General features: G+C 40.7%; 1 protein-coding gene across 3 annotated transcripts in view; it reads right to left on the bottom strand.

The window, feature by feature from the left end:
• ESRRB (estrogen related receptor beta) overlaps window positions 1-14001 on the bottom strand; it is a 147621-nt gene extending 133620 nt beyond the window's left edge. The window contains exons 1-2 of one of the 3 annotated variants that reach the window (XM_072986460.2): window positions 13660-13873; window positions 7286-7348 (exon numbers count right to left, since the gene is read on the bottom strand). In XM_072986460.2, the coding sequence (XP_072842561.1) occupies window positions 7286-7348; window positions 13660-13709 (113 nt within the window). In that variant the 5' untranslated portion in view covers window positions 13710-13873. Of the gene's footprint in view, window positions 1-7210; window positions 7349-13659 lie in introns of those variants that run through there. The other 2 variants (XM_072986462.2, XM_078392995.1) reach the window with 2 other exon arrangements.
• Window positions 14002-18157: the final 4156 nt, after the last annotated feature.

Raw genomic sequence — 18157 nt, 5'->3', positions numbered from 1 at the left:
CATGTTGTAAAAAGCAGTGCATGATGCATGTCATAACAGAAGAAATATCTTCCTCTTTCTTGGTCTCTCACCCACAGAGGGAAAAAGAAAATGAGTATGTCAGGATACCTATTGCAAAATAAGGCTTACTGTTGAATATGCATGTCCATCTAAGCACTCAGAAGAAAACTGTTTTATTCATTCAGAAGAACAGCATTATTCGTTTGGAGATTTGTTCATTATCAATTAATTACAATCCAAAGAATAAGCCAACTAGTATTTCTTCAACAAAGTTACAACATTAATTACAAATTGGTGGTAAAACAAAAGTGACCCCGTTGTCATGGTCAGACCACTTCCTGGTCAAGTTTAGTCTATTATCTTCTTCTTCCCTCTGCAAGGGTGGGGTGGGATCTATCTATTAAGATGATCCACCCTCAGAGACTAATGGATCCGGATGGTTTCATGAACGCTCTGGGGGATTATCCGTCTGATATGGTCGGCTCTCCTGTCGAAGCTCAGGTCACCCTATGGAATAGGGAGATGACCCGGGCGATTGACACAATTGCGCCTAAGCACCCTCTCCCTGCACGCAGAGCCCAGACAGTTCCTTGGTATATATCTGAACTGCGGGCAATAAAGTAAGAGGGGAGACGACTAGAGCGCAAGTGGAGGAAATCCTGCTGGGAGTCCAATCAAACACGACTTAGAGCCCATTATTTCATGGCAAGATGGCTGGTGAAACAGCAATACTTCTCTCTCCGTATTGCTTACTCAGAATGTCATCCAGCAGAGCTGTTTCGGGTGCTCCGGGATCATCTTCAACTGGGAAATCTGGTGTAGGTCCCGGACTGCTCATCAGCTCTCTGTGATGTGTTTGCCATTCATTCTGAGGGGAAAATTACTCAGATTCGCAGTGGGTTGGACTCTGGCATTACTGCGGAATTAGAGGATGTGTCCAGTGGGTCGTGCTTGGGTCAAGTATTAATGGATGAGTTTCAATTGTTGAGACCTGAGGATGTGGACAGGGTGCTTGGATCTGTCCATTCTACCACCACTCTGCTCGATCCTTGCCCATCTTAACTAACTGGAAGATATGCCAGGAGGGTTCACACCTGGGCCCAGGAGGGCATGAACACCTCTTTGAGAGAGGGAGTGGGCCCTACCACCTTGAAAGAGGCAGTAATTCGGCCACTCCTTAAAAAGCCTAACCTGGACCCAAGGCTGGTGCTTAACTACTGACCAGTGGTTAACATCCCTTATTTGGGCAAAGTGTTGGAGTGGGTTGTGACTGGGCAACTCCAGGTGCTGCTGGATGAAACGGATTTACTGGATCCATGTCAATTGGGTTTGAGGCTGGGTTTTGGCATGGAGACTGCCTTGGTCACCCTGTACGATGACCTTTGCTGGGAGAGAGACAGGAGGAGTGTGACCCTGTTGATACTCCTGGGCCTCTCAGTGGCTTTCGACACCATCAACCATGGTGTCCTTCTGGATAGGCTGGCTGGGTTGGGAGTTGGAGGCACTGCTTTATGGTGGTTCGGCTCCTTCCTGACTGACCGTGTCCAGAGGGTGGTGCTGGGGGACAGTTGCTCTGCCCCATGGCATTTATGTCATGGGGCTCCTCAGGGCTCGATACTGTCCCCCATGCTGTTTAACATCTACATGGAACAGCTGGAAGAGGTCATCAGGATGTTTGGGCTGAGGAGTCAGCAATATGCTGATGACACTCAGCTCTACCTCTCATTTTCCAGCTATCCAGGTGAGGCCGTTTCTGTGCTGAACTTGTGTCTGGACCTGACAATGGACTGGGTGAGGGTTAAAAAACTGAAACTCAGTCCAGACAAGACAGAAATGCTGTTAGTGGGTGCTTCGCCAGACAGGCTGGAGGGTCATTTCCCTGCCTTGAATGGGGTTACACTCCCCCTAAGGGACAGGGTCCGCAGCCTGGGGGTGCTCCTGGACCCCGGTCTAACTCTGGAAGCCCAGGTGGACTTGGTGGCCAGGGGACTTCCTTCAGCTGCAAAAATTATACCAGCTATGGCCCTACCTGGACAAGCGGAGTCTCATGACAGTTACATACGCACTGGTAACATCTCATATAGATTACTGCAATGCAGTCTATGTGGGTCTGCCTTTGAAGATGGTCCGGCGACTGCAACTGGTCCAGAATCGAGCTGTGTGGCTGGTGAGTGATGGGGCCGCTAGGAGACACATCAAGCTGATTCTGTTTAAATTAGATTGGCTACCAGTTGCTGCCCGGGCCCAATTCAAAGTGCTAGTTTTGACATATAAAGCCCTAAAAGGCTTGGTCCCTGGATACCTGAAGGACCACCTCCTTCCATATGAACCTACCCAACAGTTAAGATCTAGCCAGGGAGCCCTTTTGAAAGAGCTGACAGTCCCTCAAGGAGGTAAGAGAGATAGCTTGTAGACAAAGGGCCTTTTTGGCAGCTGCCCCCAGATTACGGAACGCCATCCCAATTGAGATTTGTCTGGCGCTGACGCTGATGACCTTTCGGCGGCAGGTCAAAAACATCCTGTTCCAGAAGGCTTTTAATTGAAATAATATCAACAGTGGGTCCTGATGGCAATTTTTAGAGTATATATTTTAATTGTATTTTAATTGTTTTATCTTTTTTTACCGAATTTTAATTGTTGTAAGCCGCCCAGAGACCTTTGGGTAGTGTGGGCGACATATAAGTTAAATTAATAAAATAAATAAATAAATAAATAAGATATTCCAGATCAGATTCAACCACTTGTAGAATGCAATGCATTGCAATTTTCCCCCTCTACTACAATATAAGTTGCACTGAAATAGTCAGTGCGGATGCACCCATAAGCCTTTCATATCAGAACCTTCTGAAGTATAAGCATCATCCCATGTCCAACGGATGAAAAACTCCAGATCGCCAAATGAATTTTAAAGGCTTCATCCAGTGTTTCATAAATGAACTTCCACTGACAGAAAAGGGCTTTGCCTTTGGCTATGCATCCCCTCCAGTGCGAAAGGTAGTATGCCTGTTATACCAGTTGTTGGGGAACAAGAGCAGGTATGTTCCACCACTTATTCATTTCCCACATACAGCTAGGCAGCCACTCTGGGGACCCAATACTGGACTAGACAGGCCTTTGGTCTGATCCAGTAAGCTAGTTTTTATGGCATATTCTTTACAGAACCATTTGACACCTAGGCTAAACAAGGCACAAAAATTCAGGGTGGATGTGAGTGCATGTATTTACTGTGAACGTATGGAAAATTTCAGCACTTGTTCACCTTGTGACATCATAAAATGGGGTGTCAGTAAGTGAATAGGATAAGACCAGTCACATTTTGCAAACAGCGTACAATTATAATTTCTGGGCTACATTTTCAAACCACCTAGTCACCCAGATTCTCTGTACAACGTGCACCTTTTTTGGAAAAAAATGTACTTAAGATATAATTGTACTGTAGAGTCATGAGAATAAAAGGCAGAAACTGGCCCAATCCTTGCAGAATTTTCTCCGAAGACCTGAACTAGTGGGGAAGGAGAGTGGAATCAGAAACAAAAAACCAAAAAGGACTTGGGGCTTCTGAGCAATATATAATGCCTTTTACTCAGAGGAAAATAAAATAACATTCTAAAGGCTGAGACTGTCTGACTATTGCTACTGAAGCTTTTCCAGTATTTTGGTTTTTAGTATTTATGTACTGAACCGTAACCTCTCCTGGGCAGGAGCCATTGTGAATAAATTTGTGTAGTCATGTATAGATCTGAAGACATTGTGGGTGCATGACTATCCAAATCCCCAAATGAATTTCAATGGCAATTCATAATCTGATTCTATTTAAAGAGCTCTGTCTGACTAATAAACAACAGTAGCGAGAACTATTCTTGTACAAACATGCTTTGCTACAATTGCTTTATCTTCAAAATGCTTTCAAATGAAGTGAATTATCTCCAAAGGGGCTCTGAACTTGTAAGAGACACTAGTTGTATGACCCCAGCTAATTCAGCCAATACAACGTTCGTTAGTCATCAGGATAACAACTGTATTTTGTAAATCAGGCACAGTTATCAGATAAACTAGCAAGATCCAGTACACTATCTAATAGATACAACATCAGGACCAAGATATATAACTGCTTCTGGACAAAAACCTCTCTCTAATCCCCTTTAAACTCAACAAGACTGATTGGTTTTTATTATTCATGAATTAATTTTTAACTCTTCGGCCAACAAGGGAATTGAATCCAAAGCATTTTGCACGGATTGATGAAAAGAAGCTTCACATGGACCAAGGAGTAAAAAAAACAGACAGGGCCTGATTTAGCTCATTTCAGTCACCCATTAAAGAGTCTGGGGTTTATATTTCCCTAAATTGCTCAGAGAAAACGGAAACGGAAAAAAAATTGCAAACATAAAACAACACTATTTGGTCACTCAGCATATGCATTCCTAAGATGTCGTCCTAATATGCTATCCTCAGTGACTGCATATGGATCAGATGCACTCCATAAACCAATAAGTTATTACAATAACTGTTCAGTTTCTGTCATGATGGAAAAGTACCTGGCTATGATGAGGAGTTCTGAGAGGAAATCATTAACAGAAGATAGCCCTTATAGTTTACTCAGTATGGTTTTTCGACATTATTACTCAGAGATCTACAATTTAAAGCACAACAAAATCTGTTGTTACTGTTTTTAAATTTTAAGTCCGCTTTTCATCAGTTGTAAAGAAAAACACATTTTCATACGATTCCAGAGCAGTACATACAGTCTCCCTCCCTGCATAAACTCCTGAATTCCTTCTCTGAATTCGTATAGAGTTCATATGAAATATGCCTCAACTTATAATCTCCAACCATTCTGCTTCATTCTTGGCAAAATAAAACACGGTAGTACAACTGACATAATTTCTGCTTGAATAGTAAACAGATTTTTAAAATTTTTAATTTATTATTAGATTTCTATCCCACCCTTTTAGACAAAATCTACTCTGGGTAAAAGCTTCTGAAACATATTAGCTGCTCCCATATTAAACTATATTTACCAATAAGCTTTACATGCACTATACAGTATATACATATAATAGCTTGCATTTCTATTGCTATTTGAACATAGAAATGTGTTCTACACGCATTGATTCAGAATTACATTTTAAGGGAGATACGTTTATTATTTTCACACAGCTTGAGATAGTTCAAGATACAGATGAAAGTAGAACGCAGATGTAGATTTACCAGGATATTAATATTAGACATATAGAAAAAATACTGTGTATGTATACTAATATACTGTGTACAAATCATATGATTTGCATTTATATTGATTCTCATATGCCATATACATTTGTGTGTAGACACAGCACAGAAACTCAGTTTATACTTTCACATACATATAATGTTACACAAATGTGTGTGTGAGTGTGTGATTAAAATAGACCCATATGATGCTTGTATGAGCACCAAATTCAGTGTAACTATGTATGCATTTATTCTAAAGTTAAATTATCCACTCTTTATAAAAATGCATTTAAGCATAATCCTCCCAAAAGCAATTGCTCTCATTTTCAAAGGGAAGTGTTTCTATAACTTGCTAATGGAGAAAGCACTCTTGATACATCAAGGCAAACCTTTCTAAAGGATATTAGGACATCCGCCTAGGAAGCCCATCTTGGGATTACTTTTCTGCCTGAAAGTCTGCCTTTGACAGCAGCTCTACCTTCTCCCCCTGCCTCTGGTCCCAGGTTAGACTGCATTGCAGACTGCATTGAGTCAATTGTTACTGCATTAATAAGCCAGTTAGTTGCACAAAGAGCCTCCCTTCCCTTTGGATGTTCTTTTTGACACAAGAGACTTACATGCCAAATTGCCTACTAAAGTGTGGCAAGCAGTAGGCATTATGTTTTTAGGCTTCAAAGCTACACGGCTTGTCACTGCAGGGGGAATACCTCTGCTCCTCCACCACCCCTGCCCCAGATATGCAAAAAAAAAAAAAGGAAACAGTATAAAATTAGAAACATTTGAGACTTTAAATGGAATAGAAAGAGGAGAGGGATGGAGAGAATTCTAAAGTGCCCAGAAAGGTAGAAAGTACATAAAGAAAGTTTATAAGCTGAATTCTTAACTAAGCTGCACCTGGACAATTTATGATCATCATCAGTTGTTGCTAAAGAACACATTTTCACATATCAAGCATATGACATAAATACAGAAATCTAAACCATAAATTCTACAACTGAGCAAGTATGTTGTGCAACTGTGCATTTTTGGATTTTAAAAAGGTTAAAGGAAGAAACCTGAAAAAATTCCCTGAGAATAAGCCCCACTAATAATGGTCACAGAAAAACAAGATGAATTTTCTTACAATATGCCTTCTTTCTGAAATGAATGCCCAAGTACTTAACAGCCATGTCTACAGATTTATGATACTAAATTGTAAGTAATAGCTGTTGTAAAATATTATATTATTTTCATTTTATTTTCTGTCATAGGGTGATAAGTAATTAGTATTCATTTGCACTTAAAAACAATAAATACATTTTGACATGCCATATGTGAAGTAACAGAATTACATATGCATTTAACATTTTAGTAAAACAAAATCATAGACATAGCATAGAAAATGTGGCATGCACTTTGTATCTGTAAGGGGCACACTTAATAAACATCTTTAAAACTGTTTTATCAATAAGTTCTAGTGAGGAAAAAATACAATTCTCTGTATTTTTGCAGTAAAGCTGCAAACTGTTTATCCAGCTGTCCTACACAAAATGTAAAAAGCAAAAATTGGTTGTTTCGAAACAATTTTTATAGTACTATTCTTGACTAAGCAGAACACACTCTGCATGCACATGGGCTACTCTTAAAAGCTGCTCTGTTTATACAGAGTGGTCCTTACAAGTGCAAAGGTGAGGTCTGGGTCGGAGTAACACTTGAATTTAAAATAAATAAACAAGCAAAATGAGTTTCCTTGAAAATGTCCACAAGAGTGGACCTCTGGGCAAATGGCTAATATATATAAACAGGGTGACTCAAACAACTAAAGGTAAAACAACTCAGCTAACCTCAAAAGCCAAATAGAAAACACTCTCGTCACTGCAGAAGGCATTTTCAGTTGAAGGACCTGCAAGTGACTCAATTGTTATCTGATGCATACAAATGGACATAAAAATATAATTCTGTCTGAACAAAAGGAGAACATGGAATACAGGATTCTGCACAAATTTCAGTAGCCTACCTACAATACTTTCCTTTCCTCCCCCATAAACAGGATGTAACAATGATGGAGATACCCTAGAAATCAACGCCTCACCGACAGTGCAGAATCGGGCAAGATACGCCGCCTCTCTCTATTCTTAATCCATTCCCTTTCACACTAAAAAACAAAACAAAAACAGCTTTGTCATGGCATGTAACTGCAACTTAAATATTGTACATAAATAGGGGCAGAAAAGAACCTCTAACATGATGACATTTACATGAGAAAGCGAAAAAGAACTCTGGATCAATGAACACTCAAAGTTTGGGAATTCCTGAATGAATCCTGTGTCTTTTGTTTGCAAGACACTTCTCAGTCAAGTATATTCCACACAGGCTGACAAAATTAGCACAAGAAATGGGAATTTAAAGGAGGTGGTTCCCAAATCTAAACACAGTGAGGGGACTGATAAAAAAGAAACCAAAGTGAGGGTAGCAGGAGCAAGGAGCAGAGGAGAGCAAGAAACAGAAATCCAGCCACAAAGCTGGCACCTCTTGCATGTCAGCAGTCTGCCACCTGCTTTTTGCAACTTGCCTCTGCAAAACAAAGCAGGATAATAATACACTGGAGGTGCCTGTGAGTACCTAACAGTTCCACAAGCGACTATAGGTCCGCACACTCTTCTTTCATAAAGGAGAAGAGAATTTGGGTGTGTTGCTGTTCTCTTCTGAAGAACTGAAAACGGGGAAATCCAAGAAAAGGGGCCAGTTCATCACTATGGAGCAGAAATCTATGAGTACCAAAACATGACAAAGACTGAAATCCAGAACTGGCATGGGTTAAATAGTGTATGCACTATTCCTGCTTGGCTAACACAGGGTCAAGTCATGTGCAGTGAAAGTTCCAGGTCCTTAATCCCCCAGAGCATGTTTGCTAATTACATTTGCAATTACAAGCACGGCAAAGATGTTCTTCTGCAGTGCATTCCACTTGAAGAAGGAATATTTTTCTTAACAAATATTCACATCCAGCAGAATAGCCCTCAAAGTGCTTCTTGACAGACAAAATAAACGGGTACTTCATCTGGAAGGATCACTTAGCAGGCAACCCAAGACTGGTAAAAGAAGTTAGAAAAGAGCTCCAAAGTTAAGAGGTCAAACTCATATTGAGAAGTTAGAGAAAGATAACATGTAAGAAATGCCTCCAAAATCATTCACCATTAATGAGGATATTACTCCAAGCTTACGTAAATGTTTACAAATGTCAAATCCATGAGCTAGAGTTTTAACATATCCACTTGAACATATAAAGTACTTTTATGAAGCACTTACAGAGTATAAGACCAATTACACCTGCTAATTCTATGATGTTGAAACAGAATGTAATTTTTAAACCTTGCTGGTTGCATTTTCGCTACGTTCTTAGTTGCTATGTTACTACATTCTTAAACTAACATATAACAATTTCGAACTATTTACAATATTCCCCTGCTTGCTAAGACAATGCCCTCTGTAGTGCATTGGGCACAGTACTGTACAAATATTGAAAATATCACAGGAAATGTCTACATGCAAATTTCTGTATCATTTATTTTAACTCTCCTTTTCAAGCAGTGTGATTTAGAAGTGTGTCCCACTAAAATCAATGGAGTTTACTCCTTTGTATGTGTGATTAGGATTCCAGCCTCTTTAAAATAAACTGAAAGAGCGCTCAACGTTACCAACATACCCACATTACAGTTACCCTGAGCACTCTTCTACCTCCATAGTGTCAGACACAGAACAGATTGGGCAGCACCATAAATATATCTTGCTTGTCCCATGTTTGCCCTACTTCCTTATGCAAATCCATCCTAAACATGTATACATACTTACAATAGAATGTCACCTTAATACTCAATTTTGGTTCAACGGGCACTTAAAACTATAATCCTAAAAACACCAGAAAGTGTGCCCCATTAAACCAAGTGGGACTTACTTCTGGGTAAAAATTCATATGGTTGCACAGATAATCTATTTACTTCCCCTTTTTTACCATTTCACTTATGCCCAAAAAAATGTTTCATGTGTTTAGAACTACCATGTGGGTAACATTTCTTATTGGAGGGATTAAATAAATGCTGTTTTATAAGATGAGTGAAAGATTTTTAAGAAAACAAGCAAGGCAGAATATAGAAGACACTGGAAGTGTGTCAGAAAGCCAAGGGCGGGCGATTTTAGGTCCTATACCCTCTGTCAGGGAAGAACAATTCAGCTGTGCAATTTCTGTCATAGAAACTTTCTGTGATGCTTCCCAAAATCTACTTTTCTCCCTTTGAAGCCAACTGCAATACATCTTGATTATTTCTGATCAATAGACTGAAAACACCTTTATCCAGTTGTTGTTTTCCCCTGGAATATTAATAATACATTGATCTTTCCACATTTTTTTCAATAATTGATATTGGAGGATGGGGAGTAGAATATCAAATGAAGGCAGAAGAAAGGTTAACATTTTCCTTTAACTTCTAAGGTTGGCCAAACTCTTGGTAAAGCTACACAATAGGAAATCTGTTCAGAGAAGCCAGCTCTGCCCGCTCCTTTGCTCCTTTGCGTTAACACCTTCTTGAATTATTCTGTCAGTAAGAAAACACACAGAAAGAGCAGATCCCTATTGTGGATGTCTGGGAGTGCCCAGGGCACTTACATCTTCATTCAGTTTTTCAGTTTAGAATGTCTTCTACTCTCAGAACTAGCTGGAGCAGGGGGTGCAGAGAGTAGAGACCACCTTTCATTCAAGCCCATTCATTCAACCTTTCTGACAGTGTTCACTGAGTGTTACCATAATCCTTCCTTCTATAACCAAGTTACATGTTACTGGTCCAGGTAAACAAGAAAGATTAAAACAAACCAAAATTAATTATCCTACTTATTCTTACACAGAATGGAATAACACTCTTGCTTCCATATGAATCTGAGTTTCCCTGAGTGTCCGGGGGGGGGGGACTAATTATTTTTCACATTTTACAAGGCCAACATTTCTGCATCTTTCTCCAAGATACAGAAAGCATGTTAACAGGCATACCTGACAGAATATTTTAGACATCAGCTTTGCTATTATTTTTCCTAATATAGTGAGTAGTAACCATGATGTATTGATATCACTGATTAAGAACAGCAAAAAGTATTTTCTACAGCTTTAAGAACGTCTGAGGCTATCACTAAAAGAAAAGACAGAAAAGAAAAAGTATGGGGCTGGAAATTAAATGGTAAAGCAAACAAAAACGGCTGAACTTTACATCAAAATATATTATGTGGGTTTACATTTAAGCATACAATCATAGATATATACATCTGGACCAGATATTTATGCATACATTCAGATCTGCATTACATAGTCATTGTACTGCAGACAAACACTGTCAGTGCAGTTTTAACTAATTTGATGCACTTAGCCTATCTTGACCTGTAAAACAATCTGGAGATTCATTTATTTTGGGGGTTTGCTTGTCAAACATTTTTCCTAGGATCTGTCTGTGCTATGAGCAGTCCAACCTTCCCAGGCTATATTAATAATTACAAGGAACTAATGGAGAATATATCTATAAAGATCAAAATGAATTAAAGTGTATGTGTATATATACCTGTACATAGACTTTCATTCATTTATCTATTAATACTTTCATCCTCTCTCATACACGCACATATATATATAACCCAACCATTTACATATATTTATGTATGCATAGGGGGAAGAATCCTACGCTTCAAGAAGCAATAGAAACGTTCATGTTTATTTCACATGAAAACACATATTTGTTTGGTAGGGGAAGATAAAGAACTCTCCTTCCCCAATAAGATGAAACACAATGTACTGTATCCTGAGACTAAGTGGAAGATTAGTTTCTCAACTCAGTCAGGTCCTGGTTGAAATCACTATAGGTATTAACACATATTGCTTTTTTGCCTCTCACTGTCATTTCTTCAGTTTAGACAGACATGTAGCAACCTCAAGAAAAGTTAATATATTCGAAATACAACAAAGTTATTTTTTTATAATAAAACTGTTTTGCAAATAAAGAGAAGGGAACAGTTATTATTCAATGTTATAAACTCATGAAACAAATTATTGAAATTTCACCCCTCAATCTGATAACCATTACAGAAATATAAAAGAGCGGCTTTAAAATAATGGTGCATATTATCAAAACTCAGGACAGAGAATACATATATGCAGGCAGATAGTAAAATGAGGCTTGCACATCCAGTCATCTGTGTACAGCAGATAAATGCTCATTCATTTGATTGGAGCTGACCTGAACTTGCGCCAATGCTCTAAACAAGAGCTAAATGCACCTGGAAGAAGGACCCTCATAGTATTTGTCTGAATTCTGTGTAGTTATGTACAAATCATGAAGATCAATCCAAAATTCTTTTGACAATATTTTTAATAGTCTGAACTTAATTTTAAAAAAGCTTTTAATCTTTCTTTTAAAAACAGCAAAACAAATACAACTCCATGCCACTCAAGGTAAAACTCTTCTTCTTAAAAGCTATGTGGTAGAAACACAATCCTATGCCTGCCTATTCAAAACAAATTCCCTTAAGTTCAGTGGAGTTCACTCTCTGCTAAGTGACTATAGCACTGCACCCTTAAAATGACAACATATTCTGTCCCTATCTATCTGCTGTGTACCAAGTATTTCAATAACGCATCCTCTTGGTTCACTTTTGTTTCCTTAATGGTAAAGCAAACAAAAATAAATAAAGTAGAACTTTTTTATGCACAGCAGTGTTGATGAGCTGCTACAACTAAAAATTACATGAATCAGGCAAGAAAAAAACTATCTTTTGGTTATTTTGTGTGCTGGTATCTATCTCTCTCATTCTGCAAGTAGGGTATGCATAAAGGGTTGGGATGAAAAGAAAAAAAGCACATGCCAGTAGCTAAAAAACAATGAATACGTTCTTTTAAAAAAAATCACGCTTCACATTTTAATCTGTGCTTTTAATAAAATATGAAATGATATATGGTTTCATGTTTAACCTTTCATGAAAGCTGTAAATCAAGATTGAAAATGATATTTTTAATCCTGTAATGAAGGAGGGAAGCTGGCACATGCCAGAGAACTCCAGAAAAGAAAACCCAGTGAAGATTATGTCCTGAATATCTTTTATTGTCATGGAAGGTAATGAGGAGCAACAAAGAGGAATGAAGCTACTCAGAAGGGTAGGAGAAAGGGGGAGAGAGAAGCAGGGAAGAGAGATGTCAAAAGGAAAAGAGGAGGGACTGGCAAATGAGGATTCCTCTAGTAAATTTTATTTATTATTATTATTTCCTCCCTTAAACTTTTGTTAAGGTGAAATACTTTATCTACCATCCTCGGAGATAAAAGCAGCCAGTGTTTGACATCTATTCATCAACTGTGTTTTTAGAGGTTTCACATGCTTTCACATACAAACACACAAAAGACGTGGCTTAGAAGAAGTTTCTCAAATGAAGAGAAGCAAATCTGGGAAGAAATCATGCCAGTTGTGCAGGCACAAGTGACAGATAAATGCCAGCCACTCTCCAAAGTTCCACACGAAGCTCATCAAGCCTTTTCTTTACTAAAATTGTCTAAACCAAAACAGCAGCAAGTGGGTGCACTTTTCAGGACAACATACAAAAAATAAACAAACACACACACAATCTGAACACCAGCAGGTGCTCGATCTGTCATCAGCTTAAAAACTTGCACAACTCACGCCGTTCCTACCCCTGGTTCCTCTGAGTAAGGGCTGTAAGAGAATTTCACACAGTGAGTTGTGGAATTTCAAAAAAAAAAAAGTTAAAATATATTCTTCCTGCCCCTCCCCATCATGACTGCAAATGAACGAGATATATTTTGACAGACATACACATCCAAACCAACATTTTAAAGGCAAAATGTGGGCTTCCCATTTTAAGCCTTTTGCCAGCCTGAGAGAAAGAAGTTATGTGATCATCAAAGTGGTGCAAGCAGAAGTCTGCCCGAAAGTGGGAAGTTTCATTGCTCTTTTCTTCTTCCTCTCCTTTTCCTGCTCTATAATCTAATCTTGTAAATCACACACACGCAAGCTATTTATGCCGATATACACCGCACACAACTGCACAGGCACACGCACCTGCACACGCACGCACACACACACACAGACGTTTTTGCACACAGTACATCCCATAGACAGGCCACACGGTTCATCAACTCTTCACACACAAAAAAGGAAAGAGGAGGAATACTTAATAGAATTTCGTCTCACTTCATGGAATACTATACAGCGTTCCTCGGAGACCACGACCACAGCTGGATCCCACAGCATCCTGTCCCTTCCTTTAACAGGAAGCAGCAATCCCCCCAAAAAATGGAAGCGAAAGAAAGAAAGAAAGAAAGAAAGAAAGAAAGAAAGAAAGAAAGAAAGAAAGAAAGAAAGAAAGAAAGAAAGAAAGAAAGAAAGAAAGAAAGAAAGAAAGAAAGAAAGAAGTGCACCTACTGGTTGTGGTAGCTGAGAGGGTCTGAGATGCAAAGTTCGGAAATGTCCATCAGTTCTGTTTTAGCATTCCCAGTTGGAAGAGAAAAGCGGCTAGTTCACACTGAGGAGAAGCGGAGCGCAAGAGTAGCAAGAGAGCAGCAGGCAATTAAGGGGAAAGGACCAGGAGGGAAAGAGGGGAGCGAGAGATGGGGAGGAAAAAAAAGAAAGAAAGAAAGGGGAGGGGTTGAGGGGAAGAGTAGGACCGGCCGAAAGAGAGGGAGAGAGAGAGAGGGAGGGAGAGGGAGAGACGGAGCGCATCCACACGCGCCCGCTCGTCCAATCACACTGAGGCGAGCGCGGCGAGAAGGCAAACAACCGAGGAGGGACAGGCGCGAGAGATTTAGACGCCGCTCGCCCCCCCCCCACACACACACACACTATAGCTTTAAGACGAGAAGACGGATGACTATAGCACGCCTGCTATTGGCTGCCCTCTCAGGGGTTGGACTTGAAGTGACAGAGCGGCGACGGAGGGTAGTGTGGGAGACGGAGAAGGCGAGGGGCGGGCGGACGGGCAGCTAGGCAGGCAGCCAGCCAGGGGGGCAACGCATGCCAGACCGGCCTCCCCGCACGTGGCCAAACAGGGGACGGCAAGGCAGTGCCAGAAGCTGACGCGCACACCGGCGGAGGACTTGGGCCGTCTGTCGCGGGGGGGGGGGGGAGAGAGAAAGAGAGCGCGCGAACGGCCGTCCCACCTTCCTCCCTTCCAGGCGAGGGAAAGCGACGGGACCCCCGGTGTTGGCGGTGGGGCGTTTGTGTTTGGCCGCGAAGGGCTCGCGGGGGCGGCGGACGGAGTGCCCGCGCATTTCCAGAGAAGGCGCCGCCGAGTCCGGTCGCGCCTTAAGAGTTGCTTCGAAAAGTGTCTTCCAGGAAGGACGAGGGGAGGGGGGGGAGAGGTCCACGCACAGGGAGGGGGTGCGCTCGAATGGGCGCCCTGCCTTGTCCCTCGAAATGTGAATTTAAAAAAATAGAACCCCCTCAGTAGCCTTGCGGTCCCCGGTCGGGGCGTAGAGCAGGGAGGACCAAACAGGCTGCGCCTGTCTCTCTTCGCAAACCTGGAAGGCAGCGGTGTCAACATTCCGCTGGAAGGCGAGGGCATCATCGCAGCCCCTAAAAGGAGGAGGCGTTGCTCAGACCCTCCGTTGCATAGCTGCACCCCGGCGTGGGGTTTTCCCCGTGGCTGGCAAGGAGCCCAGAGGTCAGTAGATCGGCGCCTTTTCCCCATCACTTGTATGAACTTGCAGCCTCCGGTGAGGTGGGATGCGCGAGCGCCTGCAAACTTGCTTCTTTTCCCTCACCTACTAAGTTAACGCATTTCTCGGCTTTATGACGGCGTATTTCAGGCTGATGTTTCCCTTAAGCCTTAGGAATGTGGGCTTCTTTAATTTGAAAATGGCCAGGTTAGAGTTTAATTCCGTGTAAAATCGAAACATGAACCAATAAATTGCAGCACAATCTTTAAAAGACTCGCCTTTTCTTTTCTTATATAGTTAACCTGTGTTCTGCAAGAAGAGGAGCAACGCGTACAGTCTTCTGAACCCTGCAATGAAAGATTTGATGTCCTTAGGTGGAATTAACATTCGATATTTACGTGTGTATTATAAAAACCCATCACTGAGTAAAACGCGGGGGATAACGTTGTTGGGCTGGAACTCCAATTAAGCCCTAATGAGCACAGTTAAGGATAACGGAGATTGAACTTCCACATCTGGAGAGGTAGAGTAAGACACTGATCATCCTGGATCAAAAGCCAAACCCAGTAAAAAGATGAATGTGCTATTCAGCTGTTGTGACTTTCAGATGTTTAGATCTATATGTACTAAAGCCATCAATCTTATTATTAGTTACATTTGTGTCCCACCCTTCCTCCTGTGAGCTGATGGTACCATACATAGCTGTCCTGTTCATGGCTCTATTCTAAAAACAAACTTGCAATGTAGGTCACTTCAAGAGAGAAAATCCCCAAAGTCTCCCAGTGAATTTCATACAGTACCTCAGTGGCAAATAAATCCTTGCTCACCAAATCCCCAGTACGACTTGCTACCCCCAAAGTTTTGTGAATACAGCATACACCATGTTGAACTGTGAGAATAAAGTGCACAGCACAACTGGATGGTATGAAAGTTTATTCCCAGTGTTTTAAACAGTGTTGTGGGGAGGACACACCCTCAGGTTGCATTCTTATGCATACCTATTAAGAGGTGAACTCCACTGAATGCTTCAAAGAAAAAGAATCATAGGCTGCATTCCTAAGCACACAAAAAATAGGACACTGCCCCATACTGAGTAAGATCCATAGATCCTGTCACAATAAGCCTTTCCCAAGTATTACCCTTCAGATGTGCTGGATTACAGTCCCCATAATCTCCAAATGGCTGGGGATTTGTAGTCCGAACACATCTGAAGGGTACCAGCTTGGGAATTGCTAGCCTACAAAAACTGGCACTGACTGTTAGCGGCTCTCTAGATTCTGAAATCCTAAAATCATAGGCCACAATGCTGGAGATTGAATCAAAATCTCCTACAAGCAAATTATGTCTTCCACTACTGAGCTGTTCTCTCCCTTTCTGCTAAGGATGCTGCACACAGGGTTCTTGCATCCACAAACATGTTGCTCAGTCCATGAGTAGAAACATTTGCACCAGAAGCCAGTTCTGGCATAAAGTTTGCTATTTTGAATGGATGGGCTTCTGGATTTACTCAGTTCAAATGTGGGAGGATTTTGTCAGATTGTGTTGAGGTCAAAAATAATTTGAAGGTGATCCCATTAGTAGAAAGAACATTGCAGTTCCATCTTCAGCTTACTAAGCCTGTGACTACACAATCAAATACCTACCTCAGGATTTGCTGTCATTATAGTAAGGGTCAGTGCAGAGTTTTTTTTTCTGATTACATGATCTGAAGGTTGATTCAAATCAGTCTAGCTTTTTTTTTTTGCTCCCAACATTGTGTGTGTGTGTGTACATGTTTTATCCTTTGCCATTGGGGGCTTCTACTTTTTTCAAACCAAAACAATTCAAACAGACTTTTGCTTGTGTGTTCAGTTTATTCATTCTTGTAAAGATGGGCATGTCTGTGGGTGATGTTTCAGCGATATAAGCAGTTGGGACATGGATGTTGAGGACCGTGGAAACACCTGTTCTGCATTCTTTTCCCCCAATTATCCAATATTTAATATTTTTTACATACATTGGAGTAGCAGTAGATCATCGTATCACCTTATCACTAGTACTGATGTACTAAATTAGTATTATATCACTTCCAGATGAGAGGGGGAATTAAAATTATAAATAAAACAGAAACAACCCAGAAGAATTTTTTTAAAAAGTTCCTGTGGTATGTAGTATTTCTGTACACATTAAAAAATATTTTGGAATGCTGCCACCTTTTCCAGAACACTGTACAGTATAACACTTTCAAAACCAAACAACTTGACAATGAACACAAAAGGATTGGCAGAGGCAGGACTAGAGGAAGGAAGTAAAGAAGAGGATGTGGGCTGAAAGGTATATCACATTACATTGAGTGTGAACACTGGACTCCTGAATCAATCCACAGCCCCTGTATAATCACTGGCTGCAAATTCAACCGTAATATAGGCTGTGAATCAAATAAATTCGCCAGTGTAGTCACAGTCTTAAGTGTAGAGAGATGAAGCATCTACAGTTCTACTCTCATTAAGCCTCAGATGAACAAGTTGTACAGATGACGTATTTTCCACACCAATTCTATCTGATTGATTGATTTCCAGATACCATCCTAGGGCTGCAAATTCTATACCAGAATTTTTACTTAAGTACAAAACTTCAGACAAATACACAAAATATGGCTTCACAGGCTAAAAGGAGCAATGACAATCCTTTATCCAAAGTTGCAAAGTCAACATGATTTTACAGCATCTTGTGGAAAAAAGAGCTAATTAGGAGGGGGGGAACCCCTCCTCCCACACAAATACTCACATCCATCTAACAGAATGACTCACCATTGCAGTAAGCCAAGAAAACATTATATTGTGAGATGGCAGGGTGGCAGCTGATGTCTCTCAATGCAATCTGAGGCATGTGCTGCCTACTATGAAGCAAGTCCTACTAAATTCCCTCCCGGGTAAGTGGGTATAGGATTACAGCATAAAGAACTTTGTGTGTTTTGTTGCGCATGCACTTTGTTGAGTTAGACTTTTGTCAGAGGAGCCTGAAGTATAAAATGGGAGGCAAAATAACCAATAGAGTCAGGTGATATTTTTTTTCAGCTTTCAAAAAAATCTATTCGTTTATGAGTATTCACAATTCAACATAATATATTTACAAATGGCTTCATTTCAGTAGCATCATTTTTAAAAAGCTAGACCTTACGAATAGCACTAGTAGTGCTGCCACAATTTTTCTTTTATGCTGACTGTCAAGGAAAAAAAAAGCTAGCATATAAAGAAAAAGAATGTACAGTACAGACACAGAGGTCT

Source organism: Pogona vitticeps, chromosome 1 (assembly GCF_051106095.1).
Source record: "Pogona vitticeps strain Pit_001003342236 chromosome 1, PviZW2.1, whole genome shotgun sequence".
NCBI classification, from domain to species: domain Eukaryota; kingdom Metazoa; phylum Chordata; class Lepidosauria; order Squamata; family Agamidae; genus Pogona; species Pogona vitticeps.
Note: the sequence above shows the minus strand (reverse complement) of the source record. Positions and strands in the feature narration are given on the sequence as shown.